This window comes from Falco cherrug, chromosome 9 (assembly GCF_023634085.1).
Source record: "Falco cherrug isolate bFalChe1 chromosome 9, bFalChe1.pri, whole genome shotgun sequence".
Lineage (NCBI taxonomy): Eukaryota > Metazoa > Chordata > Aves > Falconiformes > Falconidae > Falco > Falco cherrug.
Genome location: NC_073705.1, coordinates 9,943,836 through 9,966,472, shown reverse-complemented (window position 1 = coordinate 9,966,472; position 22,637 = coordinate 9,943,836). Strand labels below are relative to the sequence as shown.

The following is a 22,637-nucleotide window of genomic DNA, read 5'->3' as shown; positions in this document are numbered from 1 at the left end:
GCAATAATCACAAGTAGTAGTAAAATGTGAAAGTGCTCCAGAGCGCAAAATATTTTATTTAAGAATTTACAGTGTCAAATCTTACACTTAGGAAAGATAGCCGCTCCCAGCTCAAAGGAAGCCTTCTTGAATTCAGTTGTTTGGCAGTCTCTACTGAAAGGAGAAAATCAGCAGCAGCCTGGCTGAACTAGAGGAAAACCAAGTGTCTGACTAGGTTTCAGTTATAGAAAAGTAAACGACACTGCTGCTGACCACATCTGGAATTGAGCATGGACCATTATGCAAAGGTTTCTAATCCCCCCAAACAGCGTTTTACTTCTGCTACATACAAACCTTTTAGGACATACGTAAGGCTATCGAGATCTCAGAAAGGTGGAGTTATTCAGGAAAACAAACAAACAAAAACAAAAACCAAAACCAAAAACAATTGGGGACCAACACTGGCAATTTCACATTCACATTATTTCTACTCATGGGCAGAAATTCAAGTAAAATCAAATATTTTGGTGGCAAGTTCTAAATAAAATATGGCCTAATGATTTAATAAATATTTAAAGTTTATTTCTCTCTTTGCAGATAATTCAGATTCTTCAGTGAATATGAATGTTGCATATCATGGTTTTCAAGATTTCCTATATTAAAACCTAAAGATTTTAAAGTCCATCGGCAGAGGTCTCATCTTTTTAGTATGTTTGAAATTCAGCTGTTAGCTATTTAAGACCTTGATTATTTTAGTAATGGAAATTCAAGAACAGAGTATTATGCTGATTCTGGCACTCAACAGGAAAAAATGTAGACAACTTTCAAGCTGTTACCACCTTAATTGTACAGTGCCAGCCGTTTGAGAGAAAGCAAGTAACCGTATTGCACTTAAAAGAACACTCACTCGTCAAATAGTACAGCATTGGCTATTATACAGAGAGCTTCTTTCAGACTATACAATTTGCTTTACAAGTAGTCTAAACCACAAACTACATACATACTAGGTAAGATCCAAATCAAATTAGTATTAGATTACAGTCACAGTTTTCGTTCAATATAGGTCAATTTATTTGGATGAGCTGTGGCCCCCTCCCTCCTTCAAAAAACAAACCAGCGTGAGGCATTTCCCAGATGAACATCTCCAATTTCACACACCAACAAACCAAGTCCTGTTTGATAAGCATTACAATTGTGCATGGTCCTCTTAAGGCCAGAGAGTGTTATGTTACAATGTGGACGTGTTTTTCCCCCACTGGGAGGGGGGCATCCTTCAGAAATTAAGGAATCCCTGAAACTATGTCTTTGAAGGTCACACTAGTAGGTTTAAAATAAACTTAAGGAATAAATTGCCTATGCAATTTACAAATAGTTTTTGTAACAGACAGCAACTATTTCCTCCCTTGTGTCTATTCTTTATCACAGCAAAGCTATTTCTAGCCAGGTTTCTTAAAAGGAAAAAGTTACATATATTTCATGTTTGGTAATGATTTGCGTAGATGAGGTGCAAGCAGGGAGACCCATGATAAAAATCACCCGTCATCAAATTTCCATCATGTCAACTGCAGCTAGTACTGATGCCATGTGCCATAAGATTGAATAGTTCTTCGCATACTCAGAACACAAGTGAGAATTCCAAATACAAAGCCATTGTATTCTACTTCAATGTTGGATACTTCCTCTGTCCAATTCTTCCCAGTCTTGAACTTCCAGTCACTGCAGGAGACTGAAAAAGGAGAACCGGAATAAAAAAACATTCTGTGGAAGTATCATACTGGAGACAAAGATAAAAAAAGTTGCCAATAAAGTTTTGAATGCAAACCTGTTCATTTAAACCGGTGCTAGACTTCTCTATATGCACGCCTAACACTCTACATGCAACAGTCTCAATTCAGCTAGTGAAACATGAAATCATGGGTTTGTTCAATAGTTTTGTTCTAAGTAAGGATGAGGCTTTTACTCACTTGTGCAAATTGAGAAGGATTGTAGAACGGTACTGTTCCTGCTGCAGGCCCCCCTGAAGGTGGTACAGTGGCAGGCTAGAAAGTAGATAATCCTCCAGTTACAGAACCGCAGAGCTTCAGTGCCTCTCAAATGTGGTTTGCTTAGTCATACAGAGCAAATATTCACAGTAATAATGCCAACAATATGGACAGAGCAGCATATTGTAACAACTGCCAGAAGTGCCGGTACAATTTGCATCCATATCTTTAATATTACTCGCTTAATGTAGGAATTGGCAAAACAATGTCACATGCATAAACTGTAAATAGCTCTGAAAATCCAAAGCATGCAAAACCAAAACAAGACACCGGTGCGACTTCACTGAATTAGTACCTTCTGCTTTTGTTAGTAGACCTTAGGACTTGCCCCAAAATAAACATTCTACATCAAGCTTTGCTTTACTAAGAAATATCAGAAAGAATTTGTATCACCCCTTTATGGTGACCCCACAGTACTGGAACTTACAGCAGAGATGAAGCATTCCTTTAATTCCTACAGGGACTTTTGCAGATGAAACAGGCTATGGTATTATTACCAATTTGAGACAGGCAGCAATAGAATGACAAGGTTTTACTTGTATGAGTTTTTTTAGGAGTTTTGTTGGTTGGTTTGTTTTTGTTTGTTTAAAAATCAACTGACTACTCTGGTGTCGCAGGGAAGAGCTGACCAAAATTATTAAGTGAATCTCTCAGGAACATGAACATAAACAAAAAGCATGCCTGGATTACATGCATTCTTATGAATACAAAAAAATTGAAGACCCTGTTTGAGTGTTAAAAGGAACACTACATCATTAGTTACTTTTGATGTTATTTCTGTGAAATGAGAAGTGGGGAAAATGACTAAAAGTAGCATTAGTAAATATTTAAGCAAATGCAAAATGAAGAGGGGGGAAAATAAGTTAACATAAATGAAAATGGCCAGCCACATGTACCTGATTAAAATGCTGGCTTACTTCACGTGATAATGAACTCATTGAACTAGAGCGCGAAAGCTACAAAACAGCAAGAACACACAAATACAAAAAAACACAAATAAAAAAGTCGTCATGCATGTCACTGCCCCAAGCTTTCAGTTGTTTTATTTAACTTTAAAAGTCTCACTGCCAAAGGTTAAACCAACTTCAAGTTAAAAAAAAATGTAAAGCCAGAAGTTAGTTTAAATCAAAAGGACTTCTTAAAGCACAAAATTATGTAGATATAGAAAACATTTAGTAGGAACAAAGGCGATGTTACTCTGCCTGCACATAGCAATCTATTCTCCTTGTTGTGTCTTGCACTTAGTATTAGTGAAATTATATGCATGCATGGAGGCGAAAAGAGATCTTCACCCTGCTATGGACATTTAATTCTGAAAAAGGCTTGTAAAAGTCTACTTAGATAGAAAAAGGAGATCACACCACAGAATGTAGGAGACGGAACTTCGTGTATGGGCTTAGAGGTCTTTTCAGTACAATTTTGGAGGCAGACACGTGCTTCCATCTTGGCTAGTCACCGGCAACTCAATCAGTTACTTGTTGTTTTAGATGGCCCATGTTAAGTCCACTACAAATTCATGGTTGAAATATGCTGCAAAAGTCATTAGCTAACTACTTTGAATCAAGCCTTACCTCGCCTGATTGGGAGCCATCAGGGTTAGAAACAGGAAGTCCAGATCCAGGAGGAAGGATTGCAGGGTTTAAATACTGAAGAAAAACAACGCACTTTTATTTATCTTTGTTACTATGATGCTATTTCACATTTCTGCTATATTGATGCCACTGAAGCAAAATGTTACAATACATCAAACCAGGTGAAATATGCAGTGTATGGCTCTTCCTATGTTCTTTGTCCCTTTCCTGACACATACCGCACCCACTAGAACCTGCAGCTCTGCCAGATGAGCAAACACATCTTCTCAGGGGCTTCGTACTTCAGTTTCCCTTCTCCAGTTCTTTAACTAAAATGTTATAAACATAATCCCTACAACAACATACTTTGTATGTACTGTGGCAATGAAAGTATTGTTCAGAATCATGATGGTTTTTTAATCAGAAGTTTAAATTATATATACAAGACGTTCTTTCTAACCCACCTCTGGCTCAACAGCTGCAGCAGGATCTGCATTGGTTTGACTTGCAGCTGGTGCGTGCTCTGCTGCACCACTCCCTTCCATTGGCTGGGGTTCCCCTGGAACTACAAAGAAACCAGAATTCAGCCAAACACACCACATCAGGGCATTTGATTTCATGGAATGAGAAGGAGGGACATCAGCAGAACTGAATGTCTGCAACACCAATCTTCTCGCAGGAAAAATGTAATTTAAAGAGGGTAGTGTCAGTGTCTCTAGATGCCCCAATCTTGTTACAAGTGTTCAAGCAGGAGATGCATACAGTTCATACAGATAACCTCGGTGCACCACAGCACGTAGTGAAAGCAGGAAAATAAAAAAAAGATGGTAAGCAGGTGTGCAGGCAAGACGTCTCCCATTCTTCTGCCAAATAGCAGTCTTGGAACTAAGAACTGGTGTCAGAAGTGAGCACAAGATACTGAGCAACACAGGAATACGACACCAGTCAAATTTTGCTATTTGGATGGCCTAGCCATTCTGCAATAGGACAGGGGGAGGGCAAAAAAAAGAGAACCCCTTTATTTGCAGCATGCAGAGCTGGGCTTTACTAACCCATTTGTTTTACTGCAGTTCTCAGACTGATTCTACTTCTAGAACAAATTGGAGTTAATAAGATGGAACATTCTTAAATGTTCGTTAAAGGCTACATAATATACACACAGCCAAAAGTGACTTAGACATACAACCTCCTTACAATTTCATCCACTCATGACACACCTGAGTTTGGAACAAACACATTTGCAGGAATTGGCATTGGTGCCAAGGGGGCAAATAGGTCTGATGGTGCAGGAACAGCACCGCTTGACTTGGTTCCACCTGGATTCAGGACATCAACATAACGGGCTCTGCTTCCAGCTAAAACAGAAAAATCCAGAAATAAGCCTTGTGTTAGTCATCCCCATGTCTATTTCAAACTGTTTGCTGGTTAAGCCATCTTTCCAAACCAGAAAATAACACTTCAGGGATACAAACAGTAATACCCAAGTCACGGTACAGTTGGGACAGCAATCTCAGTGCAGAAGCTAGGCACGAGCTAAGCCAGCAATAGTTGCAGCTCCATGGTATCACTAAGTTGCCAACCATTCCCCTAACAGCTCCAGCAAAGCCAAGACTTCTGCCTTCACATTTTATGCAAGACAAAAAAACCCTTTAGATCTTCCATACTTCAAGCATCAATGTTGCCTGTTACCTGCTCTTCTGGAAAACATGTTGACAGGGGCACTAGGTGGGCCTCCAGGTCCAGGTGGAACAGTCTGAGGAACTTTAGGAAATCCTGTCGGAGGTGGCGGTGGAGGCTTACTCTGCAGGGAGAAAAAAAAAAAATCCAACCACATTGTTGACTGAGAGTTTTAAACCAAGTATCCCTCTGACTTTTTTTCCTTACTTATTCCAGAGCACATAAAAATGGGTATACAGGCATACATCTTGTAGTGCAGACCAGTATTTCCCATCTTCCATCTAATAACTAATGTAAAGGCATTTCTGCAATCCACCTACATTCACTCTAAAAGGAAGCATTTACAACGATGGTTGTTATCATTTGTGTTTTGAGACAGATCCTTGAATGACAAGGATGGACAGGATGTCTATATGATGCATTACATTTTCAAAACTATAGACTCCTCCTACCTTTTTTCCCCTATATTCTGTTTGCAGCAAAATAACAAGCAACTGTCTAGGCTGCCGACCTCTATGAAGAGATACACCAGACTAAGTTTAGAGCAAATTCCCTTGTAAATTCAATTGCAGTTACCGGATCCACACCAGCAACTGAAGATACAATTGGTACCATAAGGATGTAGACCATAAATAGATATAACCTGTTCATTAGTTTCAAGATTTGGTGCATTTAAATCCAAATTCAGTAAAAGGCAGCTCTTAAGAGCCCATAACAGATTAAAAAAAACTGTGTGCCAGTAGAGATTTTAGTTTTCCACTTGGAGAAATAATGAGTACTCATATTTTTACCTCTTCTTCTGGTTCATCCAGATTAACCCAGCGTTGTTTCTGTTCATCCCAAACAATCTACAAGAAAATCACAGTCAAAGATTAGGAGTTCAAACAAAGCTGTTAAGCCAAAAAAACTAAACCAAAACAAAACTTGTAACATTTTTTTTAAAAAGCCAGTCTTGGAATAAGCATAATCTCAAAGTTTTACACACGTTTACTTGTCAAAACAATGTTCTCTGCCATCCAGGCAAACATTCTGAATGAAGGAAAATGTATGAAGGTTTTTTCGATTTAGGGGCCTTACTGATTTGTTCTTGTCATCTGGCAGGTGAGCTTCATTCTTTCCTTTTCCCATCAGCCAGCGAAACCAGGTTCCACCAGTCTACAAAATAAATTTGTCTATCGCATTAATTCTCTCAACACTGCCTTTACAGGCAGATTAAAAAAAAACATTCATGCAACAATTCATTTTCTGTTAGGGACTTGAACTCTGAGTCCAGAGCCACCCCTAACAAAAAGAAACAGTTTAGTCAGGTCCTCTTAAATCAGTATGCCAGACCAGGAGTTACCACATATACTAACAAATCTCCTCCAGCTCTAGCTACTTTTCTTAGAAAGCTTACCTTTCTAGGTGCTGGTTCCTTTTTTATTTCTTTTTTATTCTCTTTCCCTACAGGAACAGAGGGAGGAGGAGAGGGCTGTTTTGCTGCAGAGCTGGATCTCTCTCGTCCCACAGAATGAGCAGAGGACTCTGAAGTTGTTCGGGATCTTCGCCCATAGCCCTATATTACAAATGCATAAGTACAAAGCTGTCGCTGCTGGACTGATGGATTACATTTCATCTTGCTAAACAAATTCCTTCTTTGAAAAGTTAGTAAGAGGAAGAGATACGAAAGCACGTAAAAAATAAACATAAATGAGGACAAAGATTTAGTGAAAGAAACAGCCTGCTCATGGCATACCATATGTGCTGAAGACTGAGATGCAGATCTGGATCTTCGTCCTGGTGCCTGGTTAGATATAAAGCCAGGACATGCATAATAAGCAAGCAGCTAAATATCTGACACAATATTCACTTTTTATCAAGAATTCCCACACAATTAAAGATATTCAAGCTGGTTATTTGGGTACTTTATTTCCTCTGACATATACGCGGTGCAGAGAAAGAGCTGAAGTCTGGCCAAGCAATCGCACAATCATGTAACTAAAAGTGTTAAATCAGGGCACTGCTGTGCAGGCTAATCAGCTAACAAGAGGAAAGATAAAAACGCTGCACCAGGGAATGGTCGCTGCATTTTTTTCCTCCCTCCAACATTTGGTTGTTCTTCTAAAATTTGTATAGCAACTCAAGCATAAAAAAAAATTCACCGTTTCTTCTAGAAGTATGGTTAATTTCTAATTAAAAAGTCTCCTCATCCTTTAATCAGTTGCCAAATGTATCCCTATTAAAAATGTTTATATTAATTCTTTCAAACAATTGTCACTTCAGGAGACTAACTTTCAGGGAGAGGCCAACTTCAGTGATACTTAAACAGTGAAAATACAACGTATTTTTAAAAAGGGGGTTGGGATTTTGATAAACACCTTCTACATTTCCAATCATGATCAAGTGGCAGTTAACGCTGGCCTTTTAAAACTCAGTCACAGAACTGTTCACTGGGCCCTGCTTCCCTCACTTGCTGATGTATACTACAAGTTCTTCTGGGTATAAAGAATCATTCTGGGAGGTGGGAGAAGAAGGCAGGGCAGAGAAAAAAAAACTCTTCAGACAACAGCTTGATATCCCCCCTCCCCCCTTTTTTTAAAAAAAAAAATTGTTTTTAAGAGAATAAAATTAGGGCTAAAATTGTTCAACTAGCTCTTCATTATTTATTCTACTGAAGAGGAAGATCAGTGGGAAAGAAAAACTAATCCTCAAGTCTTTCTGAAGAGCAAGACAAAGCCCCAATATACTCTGTTTGCAAAGGTCTGTCATGCAGCTGACACTTGCTCAAAAGATGTATGAAATAAAGATACCATGCTAGCCATTCTGCCATAGAAATCCTCTTCCCTTTGTTCAGGGAAAGAGCTTTGTGAAGGAGACTCCCGGGCAATTCTCTGTGTTCCTTAAAAAACAAATTAGATTATGTTAGTGAGGAGGACGGGATGAGACAGACACACAACAACAATGAAAAAAACCCACCAAAACCAAAGCGTCCCCAAATCCCACAACAACACAACACAACAGCTTTCACTAGTTAGGAGTTTTGTGACAGAAAGAACCTGGTCTTTTAAAGACCATGAACTGCAGTTTCTAGGATTCTTTTTTTCCCTTCTGCATGGGTATTACATTAGTTCTAAACACAGGTTAGAGCAGGCTGAGAGATGCAACCATCTGTATGGAGCACTAAAAGGTTCTTCACATCTCTAACAGAGCTCTGCCAAACTTGTGTATGCCTGCTGTCTCATGTGTTAGGTTCTCCTGTCACAGAATCAGAACTTATTGCGTCCCAGACACTGATGCTCAGAGGCTCCAATCACAGACCCTGCAAACAGAACTGCCAGCCCCTGTGCACTCAGCGATTACCTGTTAGGGTCGAAACCATGAACTGCCAAGTCTGACCTCTCTTTTAATTTAAAGCCAAATAAGCAGGATAAACACTCTAACTTTGCACAGATGTTTCTGTGCCATTACATGGTTTAAATTTCATTACCCAAGACTTGACTTACTATTTGCTAAATATTGAGATATTTTGCATTTTCCCTCAAAATACTTCTTTCCCCTTAAAAGGAAGGAAAGCTGTTTAAGATCCCAGACCTGTTTCTGGGTTTATCTGCTCTTCTGACCGTGGTTCAATTTCTTGTGGTGGTCCTCCTGGTGGTAGTGCTGACCCTAAATACAGGGGTGATGGTTCATTTCCATATGGATTTGAAAATCCTGGAGGTGCAAAGCCAGGTCCTGGACCAATAGGCTGAGAAGCCACTGAATAGAAAGGGACACTTCGGACAGCTTCCTGGTCACCAGGAGGAATCATAGCAGCTGACCCATCAAGGGCAGCCTGAGGTACTGCAGCGCACAAAAAAAAAGAAATTAGAAGTTATAACTAAAAAGAAATTCTAGTATATGAACCTTTTACCCTACAAATAAAATGATATAATGCGGAAGTGAAATCTCACTGTTTCTACCACCCTCTTAAGTAGCTTCTTATACCAGAAACCTGGAAAGTTTATTTTCTCTCTGTCATGAAGAAGGATATGAAACACTAACCTGAAGGCATCAGCTGCACACTTTGCATCTGTTGAGCCATATTGGGTAATAAGGATGCTAACAATGCATTTTCAGCACCTGGACCCATGTCACGGCCAACTCCTGCTCCATCACATTGACTAGCATGGTCTAATTCAGAGCTTGGTGTACTACATGCATATGGTGGTGGGGTGGATCTGTCTGTGTTATAAGCTATTGCACCCTCCTGCACAAAAAAGCAAGATCTTATTAACTGTACCAGACATTCAGTTCATAACCAAGGGAACATACAGCAAAGGAAAACTTAAAGAGTGAAAACAGCACACAGGGTTTTTTTTAGCGTTTAGTCAAAAAAAATGGAGCCGTCAGCCATTTGCAGGCCAAGTTCAACAAATCAATTGAAGTTTTCTTGGGAAGTTTTGTTTGGATGTTTTTCAAATGGAAGCTTAGTTAATTAGCTCAAGGTTCAAATTTCTAACAGATCTCTAAATAAATGGCAATTATTTCCACTCTGTTATGAACTAGTTAGACTAATTCAAACACAACGTTTTTTTTCCTGGCAAGCAGAACATCTGCTTACAGCAGGAGTTATTACAACCCAATAAGCCTTGCAATTCCCCTTGCATTATGGTACTAAAAAACGCCTGTCTCATAACGTACACTACCCTTTAACTATTTGGTATTAAATCTTAGGGCACTGAAGTGTGGTAAATCCACTTGGTTTAAATCATAACACTTGCACTTCACAACATGAATACATCCATAAGGTCACTTAATATGTTTCTGTGATTAGCAGTATAAGCAAAACCATTTAAAAAATTGGATTTACACTAATCCTTAAAAGAGAATACTTCATGTTGAATAGTACATTCTGTACCTTGATCTGTCCATCCACATGTCGAAGCGTTACTAACCATGAAGGTTCAATAAAAGATTCCTGTTCTGGTTTTTCTTTTATCTGTGGGTCAAACAGGCGTAGTTGTGATGACATCTAAAAAAACGAATCATTGTAAAGTTTAGGTTAACCAGACAACAAAATGCAACTTTAACCACAGGTTATCACTTACAGTATGAAGCCACAAATACTTCACTCTTCCTTATGTTACCTGGATTAGCTGCCCAATAAGTACAGGTGAATAGTAATGTGGATCTTTAAGGACAGTTCTAGAAATGACTTCACAATAATGGAAAGCCTGAGCAGCAAGTCCCATTTCAGCTAGTCGGCAAGCATAGATGAATTTGAAAACCTATGGAATGCAAGGAGGTGAAATAAACTAAGTGATCAGAACATTTGTAGAAGTATCAAATGAAAGGCAATCTCTCACTTCAGCTGAAAGCTCAGATATCCCATTATCACATCTATACTAGGCAGGAAAAGAAAAATAGGGAAAAAGCATTCAGTTCTGCTCTTCCACCCAGTGTACCCAATGGAAGTTATCTATTTGTCTAACAGCCAGTACCAGCAAATTCTCCTGGATTTTTCTTTAGGAATATAGAGTTACAATGACAACAAAACTTAAAATTCAGAAGTTCAGAATACATCTATGAAAAATGTGAAAAGTAGATTTAACTGACAAGAGGAAAAAAGCTATCTTGCACTACATTATCCATTAATATTTCACGTTACAATGGATAAAATATTTGCTATGCTGAATACAGAACATGAGAGATGAAAGCCTCACATAAAACTTGCCAACCCCCCCCCAAACCTGAAACAAACAGCTCTTCACCTGGAAATTGGGCAAACAGCCAGGCTGACTTCCTAGAGACTGTGCATATTCATAAGCTTCTGTTCTTTGAATGGCTTCATTAGTGGCAAACTTAAAAAATGGCAAACTATTCAGAAACGGGAGAGGAAAAAAATTATTTAACATTGAGATTATATATGCTGACAATAAATACAGATCCATCAATCAGAAATGAAGTCAGAAACATCACTCTTAAGACACTCAGTAACTTCTCCTCGAACAAGGACAGGGCATCAAATATTTATCTCAAAACCAGCTGTGGCTAGTGATGGTAAGGGCAGCAGTGCAACACAGTCTGTCAAGCCATTAAGCTTTCATTTTTTCATCTAAAAAGTTGTGTTAAAAAAAAAAAGGCAAACCTATGATTTGATCCAATTAGGACAAGCTTTGTTGTCTTCCTTGTGTAAACTCCAAAACCAACTTGGGCCATAAGGTAACAAAAGTGAGCAGCATCCAGCAGGCCTTTAGAAGCTGTAGAGAAATATGTGACAGAACTCAGGATATTTCCTCTTGGGTGCACACTGTAAATTCAGTGTCCCGTATTGTTTTGGCTTTGCATTCAAACACCTTCACAACAGAGACACAGCCATATAAAACTGTTCCACTTTACATTTCACACAGCAATAGCTTGTTTAAAAAAAAAAAAGGCTGAGTAACTAAAGCTTTCAGAAAGCTTTTCCTTCAGTCATCATCACCCTGTTCATTCCCCAAGAGTTACCAAGAGCGTCTCCCATGGTAGCAATGGTCCTGGATTCCAAGTCCACATTATTGGTCAAGTTGGATAACACCATTGCTAGATGAGGCCTCCAGTCTCCCCATTTCTCATCTCCACAGCACTAAAATGAGAAGAATTACTTAGTCAAATCAGTGACTGGAGCTCTGCATGGGTGTTTCAACCTAAAAAGGACCAAAACAACTTATCTGACATTCTAGGAAAAGCACATGGAAATATTACTGTTGTGAACTACACTACTCAACTGCAGTACCTCTTTAGTCTCAACTGCAGCTCACACTCGCATCTTACCGTGGATGCAGCTGGCATCCTTCCAGACATGAGCTGGTAAACAGTCTGCAGAGGGTCATTAATTGGGAGACTGTTGGCAAATCTACGGAGACATTATACAGAAAAACAAAGCAAAAACATGGGGTAAGCAGATAAGATGTACTCAAACACTCAGTGGTAGTTAATCTAGCTTAGTTTAAGGGAAGGAAGTGCTGTTTGCAAATACTACACTGAATTAAGCAATTGCCCAGTGGATAATGTTCAAAAGCAAAATGTTACTAGTTAACTGGATCTGCCACTCTGACACAAGGTAGTCCAAGCCAGGAAAAATCTCAGGGTTCTTCCCAAGCCAGCCGAGGAGACTTGGTACGTGATTTCACAAGCTCAGGAAGCTGAAAGTTTTTCTGTCTGCAGACAAAGCGTGCACAAACACATCTACTTCTTCAAGGCAAGGAGAACGAAGGGTACGACAGAGCTACCTGGCTTTAACAAAGTTGGCAGCTGTTTTTTTGCACAGTTTTTTAAAAGCCTGACTAACAGCACCTGTCAACCAAGGCCACATATGACACTGTTCAAACACCTCTTAAACAGAATGAGTGGCATAGAATAACTTCTCAGATTTATGGCCAGAAGGCCCCAGAATAAAAAGTAACAGAGAACAACTGAATATACAGGTAAAATGAAAGCATAATTCTTGCATGAGCTACTAAGGATAACTCAGGCTTTTGACATTAAGATTTCTGAGCACCAAATCTCTACCTCTAGCAGAATAGGTAGTCATATTGTACTAATCAACAAGGAAAACAGTACCTGGTCATAACTCTTGCATGTGTTCTGCTGTCCATTTTGCTGGCAAGTAGCAGAGCATGACCCCATAAACCATGCTTCATCGCAGACTCCAAAGCATCCTAATTAATATAAAAATTAGTTTCCTGGAAACAGCTTAACATACTATTCAGATCAACAATGATTGTTTTACAGTAGTACTTTGTGACTGAATGAAAAAGTATTTGTTTAGATCAAATGCTAACACATGAATATAATTTTGTTTTATATTATAAACTGTAGGGCATAACGTTCTTCCATATCATTGTAGGGCAGCGCCATGAAACATCATATGCACTGCAAGCTGCAAAAATTATTTTAACTGATACCTAGAGCTTTAAGATTTGTGAAAAGTAAGTAAACAAAATAAGATGCATGCAGTATTTGGAACAACAGTATACGCATTCACCTTCTTGCGGCCATAAAGCAGTAACTCCCTAAATCTCTCTGTCTCTTTCTCAAGACTGTCAATTGTGGTTATAAGACTATCGGTGAGAAATGAGAGCTGGGCTTCACCAGATTCCTCTTCCACTTGTTCCAAAGCCTCATTAGTGAAATCAATCAAATTTGCTTCATTTGGTGACTTTCCAGGAAGCCACACTGTTTTATGATCTCGGAGCAAAAGCTCAGCCAGGTCTGTTCCCACAACCGTCTACACATGTAGAGAAAAAAGAAAAAAAATTACTCTTACTTCAACATTGCCTTCATTTTATTTATCACCTCAACAACAACATGTGAGTATCAGCACCTCTCAGCACCTCAGGACAAGTGACCAGTTTACCTGTTCCATCAATCTGTGCACTGTTCCAAGGTAAGTAACTTTATTACTGTCTTTTACATAAATACCACTTTGCCTATAAAATATTTTAGGATAGATAAACATTCAAGCAGTGAGACATACCCCATTCTGCCTGCACAACAGTACAATAAAGTCCCAAAGCAGACTTGCAGACTCTTTGTCAATTAGATTATCATTCTTAAAGCACTGTGAAGCTTTATTTTGTGCAAAATTAATAACATCTACTTTATGGGTGTCATCCCTGAAAAAAAAAAAAAAGAAGAAAGTTTTTAATGAGACAAATGTTAACATTCAGATCGTTATTGTGATTACTATGACGAACAAATTTAAAGCTTATGTATTATTTAAGCATGTGAAAAGTCACAAATATTTTCAATTAGTTTAAATCCTGTAATTTGCGGACAATGATGAAATGGATTCTGAATGCATTGAAGTTATTTCTGAAATCTGTAAGAACATACTTAGCAAGAGGACCGGGAAATGCTCTCATCTCTTCTTGCTCTGGGGAATGTTGTAACATAGTCTAAAAAACAAAGAGAATCCGTAAGAAATTCTTATAATTATGAATTTTTCTTTTTAACAATAAAACCCCAGACCTGAACATAACCCATAGTGTAATCAAGCCTATTGCTCTTAATACACATATGATAACTTGCAGTTTGCACAAGGATAATAAATTACGAAATCTCCTTTACATGGAAGTCATTCCGTAGCAAAATACAAAGATCTTCTTCATATCTCCTTAATCATAGAATCAAATCATAGAATCACTTAGGCTGGAAAAGACATTTAAGAACATTGAGTCCAACCATAAACCTAACACTGCCAAGTCCAATAATTTTCATGATGCTGTTTTAGTACTTTTGTACAACTCTACTCCCTTACAGTGATACTTTAACAATGAATTCTACCCTCATCACGTAAACCCATCCTTCCATATATTTTACATAAACTGAGTATTGCATTTCTTTGCACAAGAAGAATGAAAATATACCCATGATATTTAATCCCCAGTCAATCCCCAGTCCATCTAGATGACACACAATCCTCAGCCCTGCAGAGAATGTATGAGGACAGTGTTGTCCCTATGACCCACAATACAGAGAAATAAACCAGCACAACTCCCAGCTCTTCTAGGATGTAAGGATTTTACCTGAACAAATAAGGAGCTAGATGATCTGATCATGATTACCTCATCTCTCAGAGGAAAAGAATTTTTCAAGTTACTGTTTTTCTTATGGTTACAGCCCAAACAGATAAAAGAACTACGTGTTCACATACTAAAAAAAGTCAGGAAGCTATAGACCCAAGTTCCCCACTCCCTTTCCAAAAGGCAGACCTGTATTCCACCACCACCTCCCTTTTTTCTTTTAAACTTTACCTCCATACTGTGTATTTCAACCAGAGCTGGCTGTCCTTCTGAAGGCAGGTTTGGCAGCACTTTTATTAGGAAGCCCCCAGGACCAAACCTTGCGCAGATATGAGGCACTGAAAATTTCTCAGGTGTTGAGGGCCTTAAAGGTGCTGAAATGGGAAGAAAAGCTAAAGTAAGAACAAGTACCCTGTCTTGCAACTAAGTGAACTTGCTGATGGTATTTATCCAATTCAGTAATCCTGAAGTACTAGTAGAAAAAACCCTGCCATTCAATTTAGCTAAACTTTATAAGCTACAATTGATCTGCTCCATTATAGTCCCAAAGATTTTCTGAAGATTTGCAATAAGAACAAAACTAGACTATAAAACTTCAAAATCCACTTATTTTTTCTATGCAGGGGCTTTGATTGTTCATATCAAGACACATTTCTGTGATCTCTGTACAGATATACGGCACATCTTCAAAGATCTAATCTACTTCAACATACTCCGGAAAAAACTTTTTCCAGAGAAACAAGGACAAGAAAAAAAACTATGGAAAAATCTGAAGTTTAAGTTAAGCTTTAATCATTCCCCCTGAAGCACAAGCAGCACAGTTAAAAATCTACCTAAAAAGACATTTACAAATAGAAGTAATGCAGTACTTCATAGCAAACACTGTCTAGCTGCTACTGTTTTGTCATATACCCAGGTTTCAGCAAGTAAGTTATCCTTAATTGAAAAGGAAACAAGACTTTGTTCACGTGCACATACACTGTAAACCAGCATTTTTTTTCCTGTTAACATGCTCAATGAATACAAGAAAGGCAACTCATACACTACAAATATTAACATAAGTGCAAACTACTACTGGCAGACAACCTCACAAGCACAGTGCCTTCCCTCCTCCTTCCCCAAGGGTGCCAATACCTTGTTCTACAGCTGACCATCCAGTTTCAGTCGGGTAGCCATAACCTGTAAAAGGCTGTTGTCCATCAAAGTTAGCAGCATATCCACCATATGGGTAATCTGTGTGGAGCAACACTCCCTGCGCAGTAGTTTCATATGTATTAGCCATTAGATCATGATTACTTCTATACAGCTGGCTCTGAATAGATCATATTAGTAATTGTTAGCAGAGAGCATGAAGTTACACAAAGCAAGCAATACTGCAAGCACGACTCAAGACTGTAAGCATTCCCCCACCCAGCTGAAATCCTTTACACCATTCGTAAACCAGGCTTACTACACCACTGCATTTGAAAAAGCTACCCTGCAAGACACCTGCAGCAATGGGCTACAGAAGATAATTAGTATCTCAACATTCTCACTTAGCGTTTTTACTACCATTTGACCTGTTCACATCCATGTATGTTCAGTTCTCTCACAACAGAATGTCTATGTGCCTGTGTGAAGAATAACATCACAGAATGCGCTGCAGGTTCTGTATCAGCAACTATGGATCAGAACCAACATTCACCTCTGCTGTAACACTTTGACAGAAAATCTCAACTGATTAAAATGATGGATGCCTAAATAATCTCCAGTACTACTTTCAATATTACTAAATGAATCTGAATTCAGGCTGAAAAAACACCTAAACTTCCAAGTAACATGATGAACCAACACATGAGACTACAGCTAAAATGACATTCCACTAGCAAAGACTGTGCCTCAAAAATAGCTCAAATATTCTCTGTGTTCTTCGGGTATTTGTACTTATGGCATAAATAGATGAGTGATCAGTTAGGTTTGGGTTTTGCTTTTAAAGTCAAAATAGCATCATACAAATATGGAGTTAGTCTTTTAACAGATCCCAAGTTCAGTAATAGCATTCATGCGTGTGATGAGAAAAACAACATAACACAAAGCCAGACACATTATCAACTACAGCCAAGCACAGTAAGGGCAAAGTTCTCACAAACAGTAAATGGATTCAGTAGAGGAAATTTTCCATTTCTCTGTGTGTGGCAACTTGCACAGCTGAGTGCTGATTTTGGTTAAAGTTCTCTTGACAACTGTGATAAATATTAAGTTCAAAACTATATTACAAAACAGCCTTAACTTACAGAATAAAAGTTTTCAAGCTAAACCCAGAAATATTTCTGTATTTCTAATGCTTCACCCACCCCCCAAAATCGAGAAAGCCCCAACTCAACTGAAAAGAGTACTTGATGTGACCATTTGAAACTCACTTGTTGAGAGCGAGAGCTGAAACTACTCTGGTGACTGTGAACACTGCGGGAGCTACGGAGACTATGACCAGAATGCTCACTGTGGACGCTGCGCCTGTCAAATTCATCACCATAGGGGTCTCTATGGGGCTCAGATTCATCATCAAAACTTCCAGTAAAACGAGGATCGTATCTCCAGTTATCTTCATATTGGTCATGTCTGAACAAAGAAACATACAAAGAAAAAATGAACATAGCCACCCATATCCCTGAGGAAAGTGACTTCACTGCTTATCAGTCAAGAAGAGAGTTGTACCTAACTTCAGAAGGGCTTTTAGATTATTCCCTAGACTGAGATTTTCATTACAGAAAACAAACTGATGTTTCTTTAAGAAGTTTATCCAGAATATTCAAGATCAAGACCAACATCATACTCAAGAGACTGTTCTGGGAAAACCCACAGAATGTTCACCTCTTCTGAAAACAAGTCCTACTACCTTAAATCCTTTTCTTACGAGTGACATGACAGCTTATCCGTTTTTCCTCAATGACCTACATTAAAGCTACAGAAAGGACTAGCGACATGTATCTGTGAAATACGTGTAATACTGCATTTCAGTAGTCTGTTACAGGATGCACCTACATTCCTAGAGAGTATTGAGAGGATTTTACTTACAAAGCTGCGTGATACCCTGGAATTCTGATGCTTGATATAACTGTCACAACAGTTCATATATTTTGAAGGCTTTGGGGCAGATCTTCAGCAAATATAGAGCATTTCTATTAGGGCACAAGCAAAACCTCAGCCTTTGCCTTAACACTTACTACCATAACTTAATTTTCTGATGACACATTTAACTACGAGGGACTCAGCCCTGAAGAAATGAATACCAGATCCTCCACCTTGACTCAGACATACACACTAGTTCTCTGACTGTCGTCAGTGCCTAGGCTGTGTGCTACCCTAGGTCTAGAATGGGCACTGAGAGAATATGGATGGAATGGACAAACCTGTTGCCATATGGATATGCTTCTCTCTTCTGGTAAGGGTTGTGTTCAGCATCATACCAATACCTCTGACCATAACTTCTAGGATCTCTGTATCTGGGGTCATAAGCTGATGAGTAACGTTCCCAGCGACTTGGATCTTCGGAGAACAGAAAGAAATGGTTTAGGTGTTGGAAGCCGTTGCCTATAACCTTTTTCTACTCCTTTCTCTTTAACTACATGCTGATTTGGTCCTGAAGCACATAGCAAAACCAAAATAATGTACCTAAAGCTACATAAATATGTCCACTCATTTTTAGTTAAAAAAAAACAAAACACCAAAACAAACACCCACCCCTAAAAACAGATTTCACACCTTTCAGAGAAACATGATTATAGCTAGCTAGATACACTTGAAGAGACAGTGTTTACCATCAGACAGATAGATCTTTTCTAACAACTTTAAAACTTGATCATAACATGGTAATAACTCAAAAAACATTAACAGAATCTTTGTGATCGGTCTTCAGAGCGTCATGTCTCAGGATGTGGACAGATGTTGCTTAAAATCCTCCCAGGCACTATACAAGCTATTTTCTTCAGATTACAAACACCAGTATGTCTCTGTGAGCACTCAGATAATTATGGACAAAACCAAACTCTACTCATCAGTCAATTTCAGTTTACATCCACCTAAAATCTGCTTTAGAGGTCTGCCTGCAAGTTACACACCAAGGATGCACCCCAGTGAGTGTGTTTGCAGCACATTGAAGAAAACTATTCTGTAGACTTCAATGGTGTGCTTTCACAATGGAAAGGCAAAACGAAGGCTGGTAGTGAGGACAAAAAATCAATCTATTTTCTACTTACTACTGCTACTAAATAAAAAACATACAAGAATGGTATTACGAACTGAAATAGGCCCAAAGATCAATTTTCAGCAAATGCAATTTTATTCTTGCTGGTTGTGGAAAGGATAAAAGTTTTATTAATATGAAAAAGCATAATAATTCTCTTATCTTAAAGTTTCCCCTCCCCATAAATTTTTGTTTAAATCTGCATTTTTCTATAAAAAATTCAGAGTTCATTTTGACACCTTACCTCCATAATCATATGAGTTTGAGTAATAGCCTGGATAATAATCACTCCATCCACTTTTTGCATAATAATCTTCAGTATAGCCTTGTCTGAAAGAAAGCGCACAGGTAAAAGTTATTATTCGTCCTTCAATCTCTTCTAAAGTCAACAGGAGATATGAAGAATTGTAAGCCATAACTGATTAGGTAGAGTTTCATATTTAAAATAACGCATTTACAGGAAATCAAGGAATCATAAAGACTTTAAAAACCAATATATCACTAAATTGTTGTGGGCCATAAAAAGCTGTCAGCCCTTACACCACAAGTAAGTGATTTTTGTAAAGTGCTTCGGTGATAAGTTTAATTACTTACAGACAATTAATCACAAAAATCGCTGCTATAATTAGCATCCTTTGAACTGTCTCAACAGAGAAGTCAGTAACTTAGCAAGTAATGAAATAATTGCTCCCTCAACTTTAATGGTGCTTTGCTATACATCTTACGGTGACGAAAAGAGGACTACAGTCTGGAGAAGAGGTCATGAAAATGGGTCAGGACACGAACTAGCACTCTCACAGATAATTCTGAACAGAAAGTTTCAGTCTCCAGGGCTGCCATTGTGGCATCTGTCACCAGCATTAAATACAGTTGGAAAAGAAACAGAACCAAAATGGACTACACTTTCCTTTGGCGACCTGGCCAAAGAACTCAGTATCGCACCACCTTGTTTGACTTGGAGCTGATGCAAATCTGTGGCTGGCAAGCACACAGAATACTAACATGATGGTTAGCACTACCATAATCCCAATGTTTTATTTTCATTCTGCACTCAGTCTGTTTCTCAATCTTGCTTTTCAGTAGATTCAGCAACGTTTTGTAGCGTTAGCACATCCATACATTTAATACTTTGACAAATAAATGAGAGCATTGAGATGTAATTGTAACACAGCACACCACTACACAACTAATTCCAGGCATCTTCTGGGTTATTAGCCTTCTCAATAGGCTTGGACAGACAGTAGCGTGTAGGAAAGCCTTGCTTTTTATTTGAGCAAATAGAGAGGACTGAATAGAAGAAAATACTCATTTACAGAGCCCGTGTTAGAATAGCAATTCTCCAAATGAACAGAACAAGTGCAAGAACCTGACTAAAACACATCAAAGTAAGAGTCAGTGCAGATACAAAAGATAATTAGAGTACGTCTGATGGAAAAAGAAAGATGTGGCCGTCACTTGAAAAGTCATGAGCCTTTATTATATGCCATTTTTAGGACACCATCCCACAATTTCTGAAAAAAGGCAGAAGATGAATGTTAGGTGAAAAATGTACATGTCTACATATACATATGTACGCATATATGTATATACATGTACGTTTATATCTACACACGTGTATACACTCACAAACACACATAGATATACACATACACCTACAGGAGGTAAAGATGTTTAATGCCAGTGTGGAATGCTGGGAACCTTCACGCTCCTCTACAACTGATCATACAACTGATAGTGCAAACTCCAAAGTAGCCAAGCAAGTCAAGTGATGCTCCACCCTGGAACGTGTGGGAAGTTCGTTAACACAGCACCCACCTCTGCAGAGATGTGATCTTATCACATCAGGTTTATCCACCCAACCAGTCTTCTCAGACTCCTTCAGAAAGATGTTCCCTTCCCCTCCCCAAACAGCGTTTACAAAGCTGCAGCATCAACACTGGTACATTAAGGGCAAATTTCAGACACATTATCACGCTGACTCTGCCACTCTTTGGCTCCGTTGCCCTGCAATACCATACCACAGTCCACATCTGACTGCACTGTCATGGCACACAAACACCGACAGAGCTACTTCTAACAGGCTTTGATCTGCCCAATACCACCTACAGGAATTTCAGCCTCTTATAAAAATAGTACACAAGAAGAGTACACACCAGGGGAAGTGCTGCTAAAGGCTGTTATCTCATTACAAGATCTCACAGTGCACAGATTTACTTAAGATGATGATAAAAGTTATCAAAACAATGGCTGTAGCTACATGTGCACTCCAAGGCCAATACACACCTATAATCTTCTGGAGGTGGTAATCAAAATATTTGAAGATTTGAAATCAAGATTTGAAGATACCAACAAAACCAGACAAATGCTACAAAGGATTTCCTCATTTCCAGAAAAGTTGTCTCTCAAAAACCTGCAAAACCACCCACTATATAATGCAACATTAACATTCTGTCATTAATTTGAAGTTCATACAAAACAGTTATGCAATAATCATCAGAAAGTAGTAATCCCTGGAAGGTAATTTGCTGCTTCTTGCTTGAGAAATACTAGAGATTCCATTTCTGCTTTTTATTTAGCATTTGCAAGTAGCATCTGAATGTATTGCTCTCCTCTCAAATTTATTATTTCATATAACCAGCCAGACCAGGGCTTTTAAGTTTTCCTAATTCACATGCCACCTGCATCAAAATCTGTAGTGAAGTCAGCGGGCAAAACATGCCCACACAGCACCTCTGCTACATGGACCACAGTTTGGGAGTTTTGTGAGAAAGCTTATCCACACATCTGAAGTAATCATCAGACAAAATAATCTGACACAGCACCAGGATGTTTTCACCTGATTCACCAGCGCTCTCTTCTGAACACCTGAAACACCATATATACAATATACATCATATATACAAATAACAAACATACATCAGCAGGCCACTCATACTGCTAGGCTTGCAAGGCAAATCACAGACCAACGTGCCATTTATTAACCAAACTAGGGCCACTGTTTTAAGTGCTAGCCATAAACTAAACACGTATTAACAAACCCATGGCCTACACTGCTCTTTCACAGCACACATAAAAAAGAGCTAATCTCAGCACCAAGTCCATTGCGATGACTTCCTGCCTGGCAGAAATGCCAACAACCACCCAGAGATCTGAATGAAAGGGGTAATAAGGCTTAGCAACAGAAAAGACTGTGGAATCATATCCTTTTAGACATGGCATTTGATATGGTCCATTCCTATGGCAGCACACTGAGTTTTTGAACTTCCTCACTGCAGCTTATGCTATAAAACTGCAACAGGCATCGTTATACTCACTGCTTCAGGATGTACCAGATCTTTACTCAATTTAAGAATTACATACCTAGAAGGTGGCCTGTCAGAGCAGTGACTGGCTCTGGAACTAGGACGTTCAGGCTCAGAATAGCGATAGCTCCCAGGTTCCATATAACCAGTGCTGTACCGTGGGTCATACTGTCCATAGCTATCCTCCTAGAAAAAGAGATTGGCATGTAAGATAAGAGGTTTCCCACCTGCAGGAATAAACCTTTAAAAACAAAGAAATCACCACACACGCAACTGTGACACCTGAAGAGATGCAGATCAATGGACTACAGTATAGCTTT

The 22,637-nt window shown here is 38.8% G+C and overlaps 1 protein-coding gene across 8 annotated transcripts in view; it reads right to left on the bottom strand.

Annotated features, from left to right (window-relative positions):
* Positions 1–27: 27 nt before the first annotated feature.
* The window catches only part of SEC16A (SEC16 homolog A, endoplasmic reticulum export factor), a 31,624-nt gene continuing 9,014 nt past the window's right edge, over positions 28–22,637 (bottom strand). For 3 of the 8 annotated variants that reach the window (XM_055719836.1, XM_055719841.1, XM_055719843.1), the window contains 30 exons: positions 22,376–22,503; positions 19,260–19,345; positions 18,183–18,318; positions 17,193–17,391; positions 15,928–16,105; positions 15,025–15,167; positions 14,105–14,166; positions 13,746–13,884; positions 13,254–13,496; positions 12,830–12,927; positions 12,041–12,122; positions 11,735–11,852; positions 11,376–11,487; positions 10,999–11,104; positions 10,375–10,515; positions 10,146–10,259; positions 9,290–9,494; positions 8,840–9,088; positions 8,059–8,147; positions 7,005–7,052; positions 6,666–6,824; positions 6,347–6,424; positions 6,061–6,117; positions 5,282–5,393; positions 4,810–4,947; positions 4,057–4,157; positions 3,593–3,667; positions 2,918–2,977; positions 1,944–2,018; positions 28–1,705 (listed from right to left, as the gene is read on the bottom strand). In XM_055719836.1, coding sequence (XP_055575811.1) covers positions 1,637–1,705; positions 1,944–2,018; positions 2,918–2,977; positions 3,593–3,667; positions 4,057–4,157; positions 4,810–4,947; positions 5,282–5,393; positions 6,061–6,117; positions 6,347–6,424; positions 6,666–6,824; positions 7,005–7,052; positions 8,059–8,147; positions 8,840–9,088; positions 9,290–9,494; positions 10,146–10,259; positions 10,375–10,515; positions 10,999–11,104; positions 11,376–11,487; positions 11,735–11,852; positions 12,041–12,122; positions 12,830–12,927; positions 13,254–13,496; positions 13,746–13,884; positions 14,105–14,166; positions 15,025–15,167; positions 15,928–16,105; positions 17,193–17,391; positions 18,183–18,318; positions 19,260–19,345; positions 22,376–22,503 — 3,600 coding nt within the window. In that variant the 3' untranslated portion in view covers positions 28–1,636. The remainder of the gene's footprint in view (positions 1,706–1,943; positions 2,019–2,917; positions 2,978–3,592; positions 3,668–4,056; positions 4,158–4,809; positions 4,948–5,281; positions 5,394–6,060; positions 6,118–6,346; positions 6,425–6,665; positions 6,825–7,004; positions 7,053–8,058; positions 8,148–8,839; positions 9,089–9,289; positions 9,495–10,145; positions 10,260–10,374; positions 10,516–10,998; positions 11,105–11,375; positions 11,488–11,734; positions 11,853–12,040; positions 12,123–12,829; positions 12,928–13,253; positions 13,497–13,745; positions 13,885–14,104; positions 14,167–15,024; positions 15,168–15,927; positions 16,106–17,192; positions 17,392–18,182; positions 18,319–19,259; positions 19,346–22,375; positions 22,504–22,637) is intronic. The other 5 variants (XM_055719839.1, XM_055719840.1, XM_055719837.1 and 2 more) reach the window with 5 other exon arrangements.